This window comes from Alnus glutinosa, chromosome 14 (genome assembly GCF_958979055.1).
Source record: "Alnus glutinosa chromosome 14, dhAlnGlut1.1, whole genome shotgun sequence".
NCBI classification, from domain to species: Eukaryota; Viridiplantae; Streptophyta; class Magnoliopsida; order Fagales; family Betulaceae; genus Alnus; species Alnus glutinosa.
This window is the reverse complement of record NC_084899.1, coordinates 24641236-24661222: the sequence shown is the minus strand read 5'-3', so window position 1 is coordinate 24661222 and position 19987 is coordinate 24641236. Positions and strand designations below refer to the sequence as shown.

The following is a 19987-nucleotide window of genomic DNA, read 5'->3' as shown; positions in this document are numbered from 1 at the left end:
CCCCATTTTGTAGTTAATTTGTAGAGTCACTGCTTTTATCTGATCCATCCAAATCTTTTAAAATTATTTGTTCGAATTTGAGAGAATTCAGATTGGTGATTGTGAGAGACAATTTATGGGATCTACATGACCAAATAAAAATTGGACTGCCCAACCACTTATCCAGTGATCCCATAAGTGGTATTAGGGGTGGGCAAAAACCGCAGGATCCGATCCGACCCGCAAAAACCGCACCGATCCGACTCGCAAAAGCCGGTTTTTAAGTGTAAATTTGCAGGTACGGGTTTTTAATGGGTATATCCGTGCGGGGCGGGGCGGGGCGCGGGTTGGTGTTTTAAAAAAACCGGGGCCCCGCCCCGCACAACAAAGAAAAGTGTAAAAAACCCTAAAATGTTAACCTTGCGCCGCAGCTCCTACCCCTGTTCTTCACTTTCAATTTTCTTTCACCCTTCGTCCCTTCCCCTGTTCTTCACCTCGCCGCACACTTCTTCATCTTCTTCATTTACGCTGCTCTTCATCTTCTTCATCTATGCCGCTCTTCATCTTTTTTATCTGCGCTGCACACAGACCAAGTCTTGCCTTCCTTGCACCAAGAGTCCAAGATGGCAAGACCTAACAAAACCCCTCCTTGCGAAGTGCAAACCCCGAGTCCTTCCATCCTTAGTCCCTTCTTTCTTCATTTTGTTTGGGTTTGCAGGTATTTTCCATTTTTCAGAGCTTCACGGGTCTCATTCTAAGGCGTTGAAATTAGGATTTGTTTGTTTGGTTGCTTTCTATTTTGTTATGAATCAACAATTATTGGTGGTTGATCTAGGGTTTTCTTAACGATTTGGTTTCTTTTGTTGTTTGTCGTATTGTTCTGTTTCCCCCGCCCCGCCTCGCACCCCTTGCACCGCACACCCCCGTCCCGCACGGATATTTCTCATTTACTGCAGTTCACGGGTTCGATTTACTAAACCCGCAGGGTTGCGGGGCGGGGCCAAAAATGGCGGAAATCCGCCCCGCCCCGTCCAGTGCACACCCCTAAGTGGTATCTCGCGATCGTCTGTTCGAATTCTCTTAAATTCGAACAAATAATTCGAGAAAATCCAAATTTGGTTTTATATCAAAAAATTGGTTTTCCTACGACAAATACATGTCAGTATTGAATGATTTGGTGCTGAAAATAAAAAGTAAAGAGAATAACTTTTATAAGGAACCTGGCATAAACCAGGTTTTTTGTGCCTTCAGTATATAATAGCAAGCCAAGTCAGCTTGTAACACCAAAAACTCATTAGGACAAAAACACTGGATAATCTCTTCTATTATTTTAAGAGAAACTCATATGTGTAACCATGGACAGATCGAGCCCCGTCCCCGTTAGAAAATCGAAGCCGCAACCTCCGCTCCCCCACTGAAAGCAACGCCACCGCTCTCCGCTTCTATTTTGGAGGAGAGGGGCAGTGGCATTAGATTCAAATGGAGGATTTTGTTGATAGGTTGAAAAGAATGGTAAAACACCTAGGCCTCGTTTGGTTGGCAGAATGACTATTTCATTAGGAAAAAAAAAAATAGCTATTCTTAGGAATAGAAGGTGGTGGAATGGAATAGTTATTTTTAATCTTTAGTTTGGTAACAACACATATACTTTAATTGGAATACAATCAAAATTACTAAAAAAAATCTCACATTATATATATATTTTTTTAAAAAAAAATTTAAAAGCTATAGGTGGCCGACCACCCATTGGGGTGGTTAGCCACCCACAAAATAGCTAGGGGGTGGCTGCAACCACCCTCAAAGGACTATGGGTAGGCCTGTGCCACCCTCAAATGGCACCGGGGGTGGTGCGGCCAGTCCCGGCGCCATATGTACGTGGCTGGCCGTGATGGCCGACTACCCATTTATCTTCCTAACTTATGCATGGTGTTCGATCCACGCTTAGGTGTCTATCGCCTATTAGAGGGTATAAAAGACATAATTTATGTCAAATTGTCAATTCCCTATAAAAGTGATTCTCAAAAAGTAGAAGTAATTCTCATGCAATACCCCCAATGCTGTGTTCCCTTTTACCTTGCAACTGATCGTAAACGACAGAAATTGTATCTATGTATGTACGTAGGTTAATTACCACGATAGCGATAGATTACCAGGCAAGTATCTGTTGGTATTTGACTTATACACATACACATCTTCTGATCCAAATTAGGGTTTCAAGACAATCATTTTGATCATAATGTTATGTATTGAAGATACTGTACGTACATGTGCGCGCAGGGGAAAAATTATAACTATTAATCAAGGTGCTGATCGAAGGGGCAATTTACCTTTCAAGTTAATCATATATATTGGTGATCCAAATATGCGTACATGTACATGTACATGTATATAGGATTCATGTCTCCATTTTATCCCCAAATCAGGATTCATGTCTCCATTTTATCCCCAAATCAGAAAACGGGAGCAAAACACATGCATATATGGATGCAGTAGAAAATAAATTAAAATAAATAAAAATCTTCAGCTTCATTTTAGTCTTTCAAATACGTATAGTACTGTATGTAGCAAATAGCACGATTTTATACAAAATAATTCCAAAATGAAATGGAAATTAAAGAAAGGCTGGCAAGTGTTTTTGTTGCCATTATTCTTACACCAACTAAAATTGAAATACGTTAGACCCAGGTTTTAGACTAAGAATTATTATTTTTTTTTGAAATATTTATGCCTGTGCCCATGTTAAACGAGCTTTATTTTCCTTTCTATTGGCACGTCATGAGGAACCATTACTGTAGCATACGTGCCTTAAGGGGTGGGTGGATTTGGCACAGAGGGAATGACAGGATCCTTTTGCAAAGAGAGTAGCAAAGTAGCCATATTGTGACCTGCGAATGCCCTTTAGTCTAGCATTGAAGCAGGGATGTGGGTGTCCAGACTGGGCGTAGATGGATAGGAGGGACAAGACCCTTCTGCAATGAGCTTAGCAAATGAGCTATATTGCAATTGTGACCAGCGAAGGCCTTTTGGCCGAGCTTTGAAGCGGGAATCTAGGTACCTGGATTGGATGCAGATTGAGGCACAAGCCCCTTTGCAGTGAGCCTAGCAAAGGAGAGAAATTGTTACCCACAAAGGCCCTTTGGCCTAGCATTGAAGTACTGATGTGGGTACCTGCAAGGGTAGAACTAGTATATTAGGAAAGGGGGGGCAAAATTAAAAAATAAAAAAATTTCAATGTAAAATTTAATTTTGGGGATCCATTTTATAAAAATACATAAAATTTAGAGGAAAAAAAAAAGGGGTCAATTTTTTTGTGGAATTTCTAAATTTTTGTGGGAGCCTAGAATAAAGGCATGGGTACATGGTTCCGCCCTTGGATACCTGATTGGGTGTAGATGGTGGGACTAGACTCTTTTACAATGAACCTAGTAAAGGAGACATATTATGACCCGCAAAAGCCCTTTGGCCAATTATTGAAACGGGGATATTATTAGTGTCTAGATTGGGTGTAGATGGAGGCACATAACCCATTTACAGTAATCCCATTAAAGCCCTTGAATTCATTGTTGAAGCTGGGATGTGAGTACTTGGATTAGGCAAGACAGAGGCACATAACCCCTTTGTAGTAACCCTAACAAAAGCTTTTGTTTATCAATTTTTGTTCTTCTCCATGCAAGATTCTGCAAGCGTTGTATGCGTGCATGCTCATAAGAAAAAGCACTGCTGTGAATGTGAGTACAAGAAGCACGTTTAGATTCCTCATCTTCTTCTATAATTAGCAAAGATAATAATAAACAATTTAATGAAGAATCTGTCTGCAGGGATATGTGGTATTTATGGGAAATGATATTTGCACTTTTTGTGCACAACAACTACACTCACATAAGGCACATTTAGGTGGGGCCTACCACTACAAAAATGGTATGAAATAGCCACGTGCAGTTTGACACGTGTACAGTGTCGTACACGTGTCAAACATTTAGACACGTGTACTTTGACACGCGTATTACGCGTGTCAAATGTGCATGTTACAAACTGCACATTTTGACACGTGTATCGGAATACACGTGTCAAATTTGACACGCGTATTCCGATACGCGTGTCAAAATGTTTTGACACGTGTATTGGAATACACGTGTCAAATTTGACACGCGTATTCCAATACGCGTGTCAAAATTTTTTGACACGTGTATTGGAATACACGTGTCAAATTAGACACGCGTATTCCAATACGCGTGTCAAAACATTTTGACACGTGTATCGGAATACGCGTGTCAAATTTGACACGTGTATTCCGATACACGTGTCAAAATGTTTTTAATTAAAAAAAAAACTAAATTCAGTTTTTTATTTAATTAAAATTTTTATTTAATTATTTAATTGTATTTTTAATTAAATTAAAAATACAATTAAAAAATTAAATAAAAATTTTAATTAAATAAAAAACTGAATTTAGTTTTTTTTAAAAAAAAAATAAATTTTTTATTGTTTTATAAAATTTATTTGGGTTAATTAAATTTTTTTTTGAATTTTTCAAATTTTGTAATTTTCGACCACAAATAACGCAGCATTTATTTTACCCAAAACCAACACGAAATCATACTACACAAACAAATAATTAATAACATATTCGTTAACAAGCAAATATTTACGAACAAAAAATAATTACACAAAATATCTACAAATCTGAAAGGCGTCTCTGCGAATCACGAGGTACCGTCCCAGGCGTGTTCTCGCCCACCGGCGATTGCTGCGCAATGAATGGTGTAGCGGGCGAAGGTGTAGTGACAGTGGAGTGCTGGCTCAGCTGTCGTCCAACAGGCGACAACGTACCAACCGTTGTCGAATTACCTGCAAATAATATAGACAATTAAAGTATATAATATTACTTGCAAAATTAAAGGGGTAATGAAAACAAATTGAAATTAATTTTGTCCTATACACAATATAAACCATACCTGCAGATGCACTACCAACGGACGACGTACTACCTACGTGTGCAGGAGAAGACTGATTACCAACACATGGTGCTGGTACTGCCATGGAGGACATGAAGACCTCCATCTCTCGCAAGCGCTGCTCTATGCCGTCGAACTGTTGCACGCGCTGCTCCAAACGGTCATTCCTCGCTCGCTCAGCATGTAGCTCCGCTTGCATCTCTTCCATCTTCCGAGACTGTTCGGCCCAATCCCGAGACGTCCCCTGAGATGGTCCCCCCTGTGACCGAGGCCTATATGAAAAACATGTCCCTCGAACAGGTGTGACGTTCGGGCCAACCTGCCGAACCCTCCCTGCATACTCAGGCCTCCCAATCGCCTGTTCGTAAGCGTCGTTCGGTGCCCAACGCACCGTGTCTGCGGAGACGCTTTGCGTGGCGGCTGGATCACTGGCTAAACTCTGCGTCATCCTCTCCTGTACGTCGTCAACATGAAAAAGTCATATATTGAATAATGACATATCACACATAATTTAAAAATATTAGTAAACTAAATCAGTAGCATACGCATAAGACCCGTGTACGGTCGTTCAGGAAAGTGCCGTCCTTCTTTGTGTGGGTCTTCACGAACGACGCGGCGCGAGTGGGGGGCGTGCCAGATGTACATGCCTGTCGTCATGCAGTTGACATATATAACAAACAGATAGCGATAAAAATAGTTTAAAGAAAAAGAAAAAGAAAAACAATTACCAACAAATATTAAAAACATAAACATATATATTTAATTACCTCCTCGTGATTAAATCTGGCATAACTTTTAGATCCCGCACAATGGGGTAGGTCATTCCGCTCCCGCAACCTCTTCATCCGTTCAGAGGTTACCTACGCATTGAACATGAAAGTAAACATGTAACAATTGACACACTTAAATTAAAACTAAAATTAAATGAACTGTTATTAAAAAATAGTTGACAATTTTTTGGCCTACATACGATTTTATGCTCTCTGCACCAATCTCTCAGCAGGAATTCTACATCTTCTGCATCATACTGCTCAAAAAATTTCTCCGGCATTCTCGCACGGATACTCTCGGGCGTGTCACCGTCTCCAATTCCTAGTTGGGTTTTGAACCTCGACTTCCACGAGCGGTGCTTACGTCCAATATCATTCCACGCCTCCTGTTGTGCCCTGCGCATGTCAACTGATACAGGTAGATAGAACTCCTCCTGCACATTTCAATCAAAGCATTATAGGTTTAAAAACTTCAACCTAAACATTAAGCTCAAGTTTAATTCAAATAAATAATTAAATTATATTCATAAACATACCATCAGTGCGTTCCACATTGCCTGCTTAATCTGCCTATTTACCCTCGCCCATTCGTCCCGCATGTGTATGTAGGACCCACTCCTGATCATCTTGCCCACTTCCCGCCGAAAACGATTGCAGGCTCGTCCTACAGGTTGTATTGCATGTAGGACCCACTTCTTCCCCCTCGGGAGCACCCAGTTTCTCGCTGGGTCGTCAATCACCTCATAATAAATGGTCCCGTCTGGGTTGTACCCTAATGAAAAAATATATTCAACATTAATTTAATTGGTTAACATTAAATAACACACACACACATATATAAACAAAATGTAATCAAATAGTTATTTTTTTCCAAACCAAAAAAAATATTTTGGTAACATAATATGAGTTTTAAGGATGTCTACATATGTACTTACCCATCAACCGAATCTGCCCAGTCCCTATGTGCTGCGTCGCTGGGTCGCCTGCAACCTCCTCGCCAACCTCTCCGGCTGGTGGAGGATGCTGATCATCATCTGAATCCATACCCTGGGGGCTACCGGGGGCCAACTGATCGGTACCCAACATCGCAACGTCCTCCTCATGGGTAGTCTGGCTCCCCCCCACATCTGGCATCTGACTCTCACCGGAAAGCGGCATCTGACTCTCACCGGAAAGCGGCATCTGGCTCTCACCAGGTAACGGCATCTGCCTCTCTACATGCCCCGGGCCCTGACTCGCCCCCGATGCTGGCATCTGTCTCGGCCCCAAAATCTGGCCCTGCATCGCCGCCTGTGCCGGTATCTGTCCCAACCCCACAGCCGGCATCTGCATCTCCCCGGTCTGTGACAGTGGAAATCTACAATCCTGCGTCTCACTATCAGGGTTACACGTCATAGGTCGACTATACGTATACGGAAAGTACGGCGCATAACCCTGTGACCCCACCCCCTCTTGCACCCACCATCGATAGGCGTTACCCGGTTGGGTGAACCCTATCTGAGATAATGTCGGCAGCTCCGACAATGGAGAGCTGCCAACTCCAGCTGTGCTGGTCTGCCCGTGATCTGACGTGGGCACGGCCACCATACCCGGCAACAATGGTCTATAAGCCCCGTCTGGGTGGGGTGGCCACGCCGCAGTATATACTGGCGTCGAATCAGTGGGCGTGGTCATGGGGGGCACGGGTGGGCGAGGTGCCCGATATGCATAAGGATGGCGTCCCTGGTCCATCAATACTTGCGAATAAATGTAGACAAATTAATTAGAATATTTTTTGTAATATATTTTTAATGAATATGCAAATTATACAACGAAATTTATGCAAATAATAGAAACCCTTATTCAGTTCAAGCGAATTGTACAAACAATTTATATATCAGTCAAGTGTGTTGAGTTCAAGCTAATTATACTCACAAGAAATACATCAATCATTTTAGGGTTAGGGTTTGTTAGGGTTTAGGGTTAGGTTTTATTTGTTTCTTTAAAAGTGTAGGATTTTGTTTTTTTATTTTTAAGGGTTTAGTGTTAGGGTTTAAGGTTTAGGGTTAGGGTTTTTTTCCTAGAAAGTGTAGGAATTTATTTTTTTTTTTTTTCGGTTTAGGGTTAGGGTATTTTTTTAGAAAGTGTATGTCAAAATGTTTTTAAGGTTTAGGGTTTAGGAGTTAGGGTTTAAGGTTTAGGGTTAGGATTTTTTTCCTAGAAAGTGTAGGATTTTTTTTTAGGGTTTAGGGTTAGGGTATTTTTTTTAGAAAGTGTAGGTTATTTTTTTTTTAGGGTTTAGGGTTTAGGATTTAGGGTTTGTTAGGGTTTAGGGTTTAGGGTTTAGGGTTTAGAGTTTACGGTTAGGGTTTGTTAGGGTCTAGGGTCTAGGGTTAGGGTTTAGGGTTTTAGGTTTTTTTTTTTTAAAGCGATTAGGGTTTAGGGTTGTAGGTAAAAAAAATTTTTTCAAGGGTTTAGGGTTTAGGATTTAGGGTTTTTTTTTTTTAAACGATTAGGGTTTAGGGTTTAGGGTTTTAGGGTTTAGGGTTTAGGGTTTAGGGTTTGTTAGGGTCTAGGGTTTAGGGTTTTAGGTTTTTTTTTTTTTTAGGGTTTAGGGTTTAGGGTTTGTTAGGGTCTAGGGTCTAGGGTTAGGGTTTAGGGTTTTAGGTTTTTATTTTTTAAGGGTTTAGGGTTTAGGGTTTTAGGTAATTTTTTTTTTTTTAAGGGTTTAGGGTTTACGATTTAGGGTTTTATTTTGGTTTAAAGCGATTAGGGTTTAGGGTTTAGGGTTTTATGGTTTAGGGTTTGTTACGGTTTAGGGTTTAGGATTTAGGGTTTGTTAGGGTTTAGGGTTTAGGGTTTAGGGTTTAGAGTTTACGGTTAGGGTTTGTTAGGGTCTAGGGTCTAGGGTTAGGGTTTAGGGTTTTAGGTTTTTTTTTAATAAGCGATTAGGGTTTAGGGTTGTAGGTAAAAAAAAAATTTTCAAGGGTTTAGGGTTTAGGATTTAGGGTTTTTTTTTTTTAAGCGATTAGGGTTTAGGGTTTAGGGTTTTAGGGTTTATGGTTTAGGGTTTAGGGTTTGTTAGGGTCTAGGGTTTAGGGTTTTAGGTTTTTTTTTTTTTTAGGGTTTGTTAGGGTCTAGGGTCTAGGGTTAGGGTTTAGGGTTTTAGGTTTTTATTTTTTAAGGGTTTAGGGTTTAGGGTTTTAGGTAAATTTTTTTTTTTTAAGGGTTTAGGGTTTACGATTTAGGGTTTTATTTTGGTTTAAAGCGATTAGGGTTTAGGGTTTAGGGTTTTATGGTTTAGGGTTTGTTACGGTTTAGGGTTTAGGGTTAAGAGTTTTTTTTAAGAAAGTGTAGGAATCTTTTTTTGTAAGGATTTAGGATTAGGGTTTAGGGTTTTCGTTGTTTTTTTCGAAAGTGTAGTAAGTTTTTATTTTTTTTAAAGGGTTTAGGGTTTTATTTTATTCTTTTTATAAGAGTTTAGGGTTTGTTAGGGTTTAGGGTTTAGCAGTTTAGGTTTTTTTTAGAAAGTGTAGGATTTTTTTGTAGGGCTTAGGGTTTAGGGTTTAGGGTAAGGGTTTTTTTTTAGAACGTATAGGATTCAAAGTTTATTTAAGGGTTTATTATTGTGTTGGTTTTATGGTTATGATTTTAGGATATAAAGTTTATATATGCATATGAGAGAAATTTTAGTATTTTTTTTTTGAGTTTTTTTATCCGAAGATACCAAATTCTTCTTATAAATATGTAGTCTCTTCACATGAATAGTTAACGTTAAAAATGGAAGATAAAAAACAAATTCGTCGCAATTGATGATTTATGACGTTTGTTTTAAGGTTTTTTTTACGAATATGATTGTAAATGGTGGACAGTGGAATATTTGTTTTTTTGTTTTTTTTTTCCCGAAAATACCACAATTTATATATATTAGTAGCACAATTTATTTTCCCCACAATTTATATATATTCATAGCACAATATGTTGATTATAATTTTGTATTTTAATTTTACTTTGCCATTATTGCTCACGATCATATTTTTATAAAATTAAGATGATAGCGGATATTTTTTCTTTTTGCCACTTCATAAAAATACCAAAATTCATAATAGCACATTAAATCCATAGTAGCACACTAAAATATATCTCAAATATCCTCACATCAAGAGTTTTTTTTTAAAAAAAATTAAATATAATCACCAATAAATTCCATATTTCCATATTCCATATTTTCCATATTTCCACCAACTAGACAATGATTCAGTAATAAAAAATCAGTAATAAAAAATCTGCAAGTATATATTCCATATTTCCACAAACTAGACAATGAAAAAAATTATACAAATATCACAAAAAAAATTAATAAAATATACAAACTTATAGCAAAAAATTGAAAACAAAAATAAAAATAACTCACAGTGATTTTTGTAGTGCAAGCTTGTACGTGTACCTGGAATTTTTGACAGAAAAAAAAAAAAAAAAAAAAAAAAAAAATTAAAGCTCAAAATGTTAGATATGCACTGTAAACCGAGAGAGAGAGAGAGAGAGAGAGAGAGAGAGAGAGAGAGAGAGAGAGAGAGAGAGAGAGAGAGATTGAGAAGATGAGTGAGAGTGAGAGGCCGGAAGTGGAGGGAATACCTTGAACGGACGCGAGGGCTGTGCAGTGGCGGGGGACAGTGGCGAGAGCTGAGAGAGAGAGAGAGCTAGAGAGAGAGAGAGAGAGAGAGAGAGAGAGAGAGAGAGAGAGAGGGCCGGTACCGGACAGTACTGGCCGGCCGGAACGGGAGGTGAGAGAGCTAGGGAGAGCGAGAGAGAGGGAGGGTCGCCGGAATGGGCTGTCGTCGCCGGCCAGAGCTCGACGGAGAGAGAGAGAGAGAGAGAGAGAGAGAGAGAGAGAGAGAGTGAGAGAGAGAGAGAATTACGTAAGAAATGGGTAGCTTCCTCTGGAAGCTACCCATTTCTTTTATATAAATTAAATATAAAATTTTGAATTTAAAATATATTTAAAAAGTATATAATTTGAATAATATATAATTTAAATATAATTTATATCCTAAGATTGGCCAGGTGGCGCGCGGGAGAACTCCCGCGCAGTACCTGGCCAATCAATTGGACACGTGTACGTATTACACGTGCCCAATTGGGGACGTGTATGTAAATACACGTCTCCAAATGTCATTTTTTTAATTTTTTTTTAATATATTATATATATATATTTAATATATTATATATATTTTATATAAACCCATGCAACCCATAACGTGTATGCACTGCATGTACTGCATGTACACATTGCTAAACCCTAAGACCTAAAACTAAAACATAAACTATAAATTAAAACTAAATATAAACCCTAAATTTAAATCATGACACTAAGTATAAGTATATATACTATACTACCATAACCCTAAGTATATGTACTATATATTATTTTGTATTTAAATACACGTCCCGAAATGTATTTGCATGCATAAAAAAAAAAAAATATATATATATATATATAATTTAACCACATAAAAAAAAAATATAAACCCATGCAGCCTGAAATGTATATACCGTACATATAGCTAAATAAAAAATAAAAACTAAAACCTAACCATAAAATTAAACTCTAACCCTAAGTGCATAGACTATATATAGCTATAAACTACAATCCTAATTAATGGTACGTATTGTATATAGTCATAAACCCTAACCCTAATCCTCGTGATTTAATATATATATTTAAAAGTATACAATAATAACACATGAAAAATATATTGACATTATTATTCATAAAATGTAAAATCAATTAAATCATAACCCATAGCTTTAAGTGTATATATTATATATACCTATACAACATAAAACCCTAACCCTAAGTGTATATACTATATATAGCGATAAACCTTAACCCTAAGTATATACTATATATAGCTATAAACCCTAACCCTAAGTGTATATACTATATATAGCGATAAACCCTAACCCTAAGTATGTATACTATATATAGCTATAAATCATAAGTTTAAGTGTATATACTATATATATCGGTTTTATTTAATTTTGAACTGCTCATGATTTAATATATATATATATATATTTAAAAGTGTACAATAATGAAACGTGAAAAATATATTGACATTATTATTCATTAAACGTAAAATCAATTAAATTATAATTCATAGCCCTAAGTGTATATATTATATATACCTATAAACCCTAAAACCCAAACCGTAAGTGTATATACTATATATATCGATAAACCATAATCCTAAGTATATATACTATATATAGGTATAAACCCTAGCCCTAAGTGTATATACTATATATAGCTATAAACCCTAACCCTAAGGGTATGTACTATATATAGCCATAAACCCTAAATGTATATATGTACTATATGAGGGACTAAACTATAAGTATTTAATTCATTATGTAGCGCAGAATTCTAAAAATAATTGCAATTACTATATATAGCCATAAATAAAAAGGTTACTGTATATAATTTCTAAACCGTTTACATGCATGCATATCTATATATATAGTATTAATTATAGGTTTTTTAACTTTGTTATGTTTAATTTTTTTTTTTTTTGTTTCTAAACGTAGATGGTGTACAAAACTGAACCCTAATTTGAACTATTTGGTTTAATTAGATATATAGCACCAAATTTGGTTAATTATGTATATAGTACAATATAGTATACTATATACATATAAATAAAGAACCTAAAAAGTATAAATTTCAAATATAAAATTTACATATAGCATATACTTTTCAAACTTAATTTTATGTGTATAAGTTATGTACACCGTATTTTCAAAGATTTGTATGATTAATAAGATAATGAGTTTAATTTTTTTTTTTTAATTTTAAAAAATTAATACAACACTGATTTTTTTTTTAATGTTTATTTTGGCAAAAAATACCAATTTGCCACGTGTAAAAATACACGTGTGCAAGTGGACACGAGTATAAAATACTCGTGTCAAACTGGACACGTGTCTTAATACACGTGTGCAAGTGGACACGAGTATAAAATACTCGTGTCAAACTGGACACGTGTCTTAATACACGTGTGCAAGTGGACACGAGTATAAAATACTCGTGTCAAACTGGACACGTGTCTTATTACACGTGTCCAGTTCGACACGAGTATTTTATACTCGTGTCCAGTTCGACACGAGTATTTTATACTCGTGTCCACTTGCACACGTGTATTAAGACACGTGTCCAGTTTGACACGAGTATTTTATACTCGTGTCCACTTGCACACGCGTATAAAATACACGTGTCCAATTGGACACGTGTATTTCATACGCGTGTCCATTTTTTACGCTTGCACAATTTGACACGTGTCACTTGTGACACGTGTCAAATTTGACGCGTGTCTACAGTAACGGGTACTGTAGACACGTGTCAAACTGCAGCGATTTTTGTAGTGTACACACTGGGCCCTATCCCAATATGTCTTGTGTGAGTATAGTTGTTGTGAAAGTGATGTTTAAGTATCATATCCCGGTATTTATATGCTCTCACCAACTTGTATGACTTGAACTTTCCAATGTACGTTGGAACCGTTTTACTCGAGTCTTGGCCTTTTGTGCTGTGAGCTTCAAAGTTGAATGGGTCGCAAAGAAAGAAACGGGGTTTGATTTCAATCCTAAATTTACGCGTTTCACATGCATGAAAAAGAAGTCATGCAGTGCAATGAACGTAGAGTATTGTCAAGACTAAGATTGGTAAAATATTTGACTAAATTCACTGTTTCTTATTAACTAAATTTTTTAATTTAATGGTAATTTAACGATAATTAAAAGGAAGTTTTCCAAGAGTTATTCCCTGCAGCTGAAACTTTGGACATACTGTCCGGCAGTAAGCCCGGCCTACGTAGCAAAGAATTACTCATGCATTTGATTCAACAATCAACTTTGGAATTTCCTTTGGTTATTCCCTGCAGCTGAAACTATCTAACCTTTGCTTTCTCTTGGGGCATTTTGAACGGAAAAAGATAAGTGAAAGTGAAGAAAAAATAAAAAGTAGCCCTTGTTTAATTGACTGAAGCCCAGTTCCGGACACTTTCTTACACCACGGGCTTTCTTTTGGGCTACTTTGAATGGAGAAAACTTGGTGAAAACATCATCCCCAGCTTGGCAGCCGCATTGCCTTTGGTGCGTAGAAACACGCTTACCTCTGTTCAGATTAAATTGGTCCGATCCCCAGCTTTGGAGTGTACGTGCTAAACCTTTTACACGACATGACTACTTTGACCCATTCGAAGTTGAGAATGGAACATATATATATACCACCACGTTTCAGTGTTTTCCTTTCTGTGATCATCTTTATATATATAGAACGATCTTGTTTTCTTTTTTGATTTAGTGACAAGTATTTTAACAAATTAAACATTCTATGTATATAGTATATGTTGAAGCAATTTTTCGAATCGCCAGACCGGTGACGGCCACTTCCAATATAGAGAAAATGGTCATTAAAAATTCTTTGGTCCCTAGAGCCTCTCAGATGCTTAACTCAGTACATTATTTGATAAAATATATATATGAATGGAAAATTAATTAAAAGTTTATATAGAAAGCAAACTTGAGCGTCTTTTTTTTTGGAGAGACTTACCCTTTTAAGTTTTAATGTAAGAAGCTTCTGCATATGGTCTTTGAATGCTTGTCACATGACAGATTAAAGTTATATATATATCTTATCAATGGTGTATTTATTTTCCATGCATGTAGTAGAAGTTATTCTCTATATAGTGAACATGTGCATTTTTTTTTTTTTAATGTAGTGGGCTATCACTACAGCCAAAAATAAAAAATAAAAAAAATCATCATATATATAAATAATTCTACACAAAATATTACATATACAAACTACATCAACATGTGTATGTATATATAATATTACTTTTTACTTCAATATTATAATTAAATACATAATAGGTCAAGAATTGGGGAATATTATATTATAAAATTAAGATAAGAGGTTTTCTACTATAAGTAAGAATATGGATTTAGTTGTGAAAGCTGTATATCAAGCATTCATTTCAAACACTTGAAATTTTTTTATGACAAATGGATTTAGTTGTAAAACCTGCAAAACTGCCGTGTCATTTTATATGTTCTTTTTTTCTTTTTTTAATGTAGATGGCAAAGAAATAAAAGGGTAATCATCATTAATTACAAAGTGTTTTCAATCTAAGTCATATATATATATATATACCCACCAACAGTGGCGGAGACAAAAGCCCCTGCCCGCCCTCCTAAATGTCTAAAGAAATTTTTTTTTTTTTTATAGATATCTAAAAAAAATATTACATTAAAAAGTAGAAAAAAATGCTGATGCTGATGCCCTCCCCCTTCTGATAATAGATGAAAAAAAATTACATGGAAAAACCAACCGCCAAAGAAAAATTTATAAAAAAAATAAATAAAACAAATAAAACAAATTACATTTATCTCTCCATTTTGTGAAACTTTAGAACTCCTGAATAGAAAAACCAACCATCAGAAGCTAAGAACACAAATCTTTAAAAAAAAACACAAATTTTGTTCTTTGGCCTTCAGCATCTCCTCCTCTGCCTCGGCAATCTCTCGCACGGTAAGCCTTCTACTTTTTTCTTTTCTTTTCTTTTCTTTCTTTTCTTCTTTTCTATTACTGAGCTGAGACCGTAACTGTGTGAGACAATGGTTGTTGAGTTGTTCTCTTTATTCATTTGCTTTTCAGTTTTCAAGATAAGGATGAAAATCTGTGGTTGACAGGTTGTCTTTGTTTTGCTTTCAATTTTTTTTTTTTTTTTTTTTTTTTTTTTTTTTTTTTTTTTTTAATTTTAGATACTTTTCAGAATTCCAGTCATTACAAGTTATAATGTGACTTGTCAACGTGGGTCATAACCACATTTTTTTTCCTTTTTTTTTTTAAGTTAATTTTCTTTATTACTTACTGTCATTGTAATTTGCAAAGATCTTTCATCTTTGTTACTTAATAAATTATAACTTTTATTTTTGTTCAAACTTCCATAGTCAAATTCAGTTTATTTATTTATTCTTTTGACATCAATGTGATTATAAATAATTTTATTGACTCTTCTTTTTTATTATAGTTTTTTTATTTATTATTCTGACAAGAATAACATTGTCATTTTTTTTTATAAGGTTTTTTTTTATACTTTGAGAGTGGGCCAAATGGCGAAGTGACAAGTTTAAGTAGAATTTTTGCCACTCTCAGGTACGTTATTTGTTATTGTTTGTTCTTTTAATTAAGACATTGTTTGTTGATTTGTTAGATTAATAGCTATCAAAATATGCTAATAATTTTATTAAAATATCATTAGAATATGTGCCATTAATTAGGCCATTAGTTGTTTAGTGCGAAAAGTCTACATTGAAAATGAAATTTTTGAAAGCTTCAATTTAGATTTGATACTTGATAATTTTGTTTCTCTAAGGGCGCATAAGATGCAATTTTAGACACCTTGTATTTTATATTTTGTATTTTTTTTTTTTTTTTGGTATTAGTGCCTACATGTTAACTGATATATCAATTTGATATATATATTTATGAAGTTTGATAGATACATTTTTTGTGATACATATATTATGTAACTTATGTTATAATTTATATTTTGAATTGTAATTACCATACTTTTATATATTATATATAATAAAAATATAATATATAAAAAGAACAAAAAAAATTACTTATCATTATATTTTATTATTTTAATTCTACCCCTACTAAGACGGATTCCTCGTTCCGCCACTGCCCACTAAATAATGCTACTTTTTCTCATTATTTGAGTGTTGGCTGAAAGATCTGACTAGTCAATGTACGTTATTCAATGAAATTTGTTTTGTTGTTATGTCTATTGCATGTTCATTATGGTTTGCTTTAGGATACACAAGCAGCTTAATTTATGAAGGGATAATTGTACCACTGGTCTTTGAGATTGGCCTAAACTACGAATCACTCAATTTGGTACAAAAAGTTCATAGAAGGTCATTGTGATAAACTATAATTACGAATCACTCTCTGAACCTATTTTTCGTCCACCAAGTTAACATAGTCTATTAGTTTAATTTGACACATCATACCTAATACGAAATTAACACGTGTCCATTACAATAAAAAAAAATATATAAATATAAATAAATAAATAAAAAATTTGACACGTCACTATTTTCTATTTTTTTTTTTAAAAAAAAATTAAGTTTTATTTATTTATATTTTTATTATATTTATATATATATTTTTATTGTAATAGACACGTCTCAATTTCTTATTGAGTATGGCATGGCAAAGTAATGGACTTTGCTAATCTAGTAGACGGAAAACGGTTTTAGATTGTAATTTGTAATTATATTTTACTATAAAGACCCTCTATGAACTTTTTGTATCACAGAGAGTGATTCGTAGTTTAGGTCAACCTTAAAGACCGGTGCTTGTACAATTATTCCATTTATAAATGATTAGGATGCATAACATAAAATGAATAAATTAATTAAGAGATCGATATTGTTGTTTCAGAAGACGGCCGAAACAACACACATTCATGGATGCACCAGAAAAACAGGACAAAAAAAAATCTCGTCAGCTTCATTTTATTCTTAATTAATTTCCAAGTACACATAGTAGTACTACTGGATGTAGCAAATACCAGGATTTATACAAAAGAATTCCAAAATAAAACGGAAAGAAAGGCTGGCAAGTGTTTTGGTTGCCAGTATTCTTACACCAACTAAAATAGTAATTATAAGTTGGAGGTTTTGGATGAATATATATATATATATATATATATGCTCGTACAAGTCCATGTGTTAAACGAGCTTTTATTTCTTCTCTATTGGCATGTACGTTAAGAATAATCAGTATTACTCTGACATATGCACTCAAGGGATGGTCGGATTTGGCACATAAGAGGGAGGAACTTTACCTTTTTGCAGTGAGCTTACCAAATGAGCTATATTATGATTTGTGAAGGCCTTTTGGCCGAACATTGAAGTGGGAATATGGGTGCTTGAATTGGGTGCAGACGGAGGGACAGGACCCTTTTTCAGTGAGCTTAGCGAATGAGTCATACTGTGACCAGCGAAGGCCTTTTGGCCGAGCTTTGAAGCAGGGATGTGGGTGCCTGGATTTGGCACAGATGGAGGCACAGAACCCCTTTGCAGTGATCCCATTAAAGGAGCAAAATTGTGACCCACAAAGTCCTTTTGCCCGAGCGTTGAAGCCGGGATGTGCGTGCCACTATTAGGCCCAGGTGGAGGCACATAACCCTGCAGTGACCCTAATAAAAGGCTTTTGCTCATCAACTTTTGTTCTTCTCCATGTAAGATTCTGCAAGCGTTGCACATGTATGCGTGCATGCTCATAAGAAAATGCAGTGTTGCAAGTACAAGAAGCACATTTAGAAGCCCCATCTAGCTTGTTCTCTAAGCAATTAAAGATGGTAATAAAAAAATTTGATGAAGAATGTGTCAGGGAAATGGGGTATTTATATGCACCAATTACTTAAATGACTTGAATTTTCCAATTTTCTGTATGTTTACGTTGGAACCTTTGACTCTTGACTATTCATATATGACAAATTGCTAAAAGCTTGAAAGTTGAACGGGTCACAAAAGGAAAGGAAAAAAACTGGTCTGATTTCAATCCTGGCCTAAAGCTTACGTCTTTCACATGCTCATAAGAAATATAATTTTTAGGCCACTATATATATATATATATATAATGCAATTAGCATGCATTATTTTAGTTTAATTGAACGGATCTTTCTTTCACCATTGGCTTTCTTTTTGGGCTACTTTGAACGGATCGAGAAAACTGGGTGTATTGGTGTAAGCATCGGGGCCACCTTTGGTGCGTACGCGGAAACACACTTAATTACTTGGGCCTTTGACTCTCTCCACAGATTAAAACTTTTACATGACATTACTACTTTGACAAATAATTCAAAACTAATGAAATTAATCAAGTCTCACATGTACCACATGACCCATTTGAAGTTGGGAATGGAGAACAATTTATATTATGTGTTTAAATTCAATAACGACGGATTTTACAGCCTTTCAATTATATATATATATATATATATATATATATATATATATATATATATATATATATATATATATATATTTCGAAATGTTGATACCATTGCGGCCACATAAGGGCCTCTCCTTAACCTGTTGATCTTGGTTTATTTTGATAGATCGTCGAAACTCTTGATAGGCAGGCCTTTTGACAGGCGAGTCTTATGGGCTCTTTGGAAGTGAAGAACCTTGGTTGTGTTTGCGCCCGAAAGGCTTTGAGATAAACGAACCTTTTGGGCCTAGCGGGGATTAGGGGTGGGCATGGGGCGGGGTGGGGCGGGTTTCCGCATTTTTTGGCCCCGCCCCGCACCTTTGCGGGTTGGAAATTTCCAACCCGCAAACCACACTTATTAAAGAGTAACCGTGCGGGGAGGGTTCGCGCGGGGCGGGGCGGGTATTTTGAGTGGCATTTACGTAATTTTGATTTTATTTTGTAAAAAATAAAAAAATTCAAAAAAAATACTGGTTTTTTAAATAAAAAATTAAATTCATATTTCCATTCAAGAACATTTTTCATGGATTAGCCTTCTAAACTAAAAGTCCTATTACTTATAAGATAAAATTCTAAGAAACATGATTTATATTTTCTCCCATCAACAAAGCATAATGAATAAATGACAAGAATAAAAAGCTATAATATTTCACTATTCTATGTCATCAATTTTCTTGTCTTTTCCAAAAGTAATGAAAAGATTATTTCAAATAACAATACAATAAAAACGTATACACTTTAACATCCCATGAAATTGAACCATAAAAATTGTATTTTTCACACAATGAAATGAGTCAACTAGTTAGTAAACAACTAAACATGCAAAAATATAACAGTCCATTGGTTAGTAAACATGCAAAAATATAATAATGAACCAAAACAATTTAAAACAAAAGGAAAAAATGAAGAAGATGAAGAGAAAGAGAGAGATTCCCTCTTCTAGCCTTCTAGTTTTTTTTTTTTTTTTTTTTTTTTTTTTTTCTCCTCCTTTGTGCGGGGTGGGGCGGGGACCCGCGTTTTTTAAAAGTCTAAACCAGCAACCCGCCCCGCCCCGCATAAATTTCTCAAATTAGGATCCTAACCCGCAAAAAATCTCGAAAATCCGGTCTTCTGCGGGGCGGGGTGGGGCAGGTGCTGCGGGTTTTGCACACCCCTAGCGGGGATGGATACACTAGTAGCCCTCCAATTTTCTTAGCCAACTTTGTTATGGGTTGGCCCATGAGATTCTA

The 19987-nt window shown here is 35.6% G+C and overlaps 1 protein-coding gene across 1 annotated transcript; it reads right to left on the bottom strand.

The window, feature by feature from the left end:
- Positions 1 to 2877: 2877 nt before the first annotated feature.
- On the bottom strand, positions 2878 to 7435 carry LOC133856857 (uncharacterized). Its single transcript, XM_062291896.1, has 3 exons — positions 6640 to 7435; positions 6398 to 6476; positions 2878 to 3034 (listed from the first exon to the last, which is right to left on the bottom strand). The coding sequence occupies exons 1-3, from the start codon at positions 7433 to 7435 to the stop codon at positions 2878 to 2880; spliced, it is 1032 nt and encodes a 343-aa protein (XP_062147880.1).
- Between the last annotated feature and the right edge of the window lie 12552 nt (positions 7436 to 19987).

Excerpts from the sequence above, each read along its gene's own strand:
- LOC133856857 (XM_062291896.1), bottom strand. The coding sequence starts at position 7,435 with ATGGACCAGGGACGCCATCCTTATGCATATCGGGCACCTCGCCCACCC. Across the intron at positions 6,477-6,639 it reads TGGGCAGATTCGGTTGATGG|GGTACAACCCAGACGGGACC; the intron begins GTAAGTACATAT and ends TTTTTTCATTAG. Across the intron at positions 3,035-6,397 it reads GTGCTCCCGAGGGGGAAGAA|GTACCTAGATTCCCGCTTCA; the intron begins GTGGGTCCTACA and ends CATCCAATCCAG.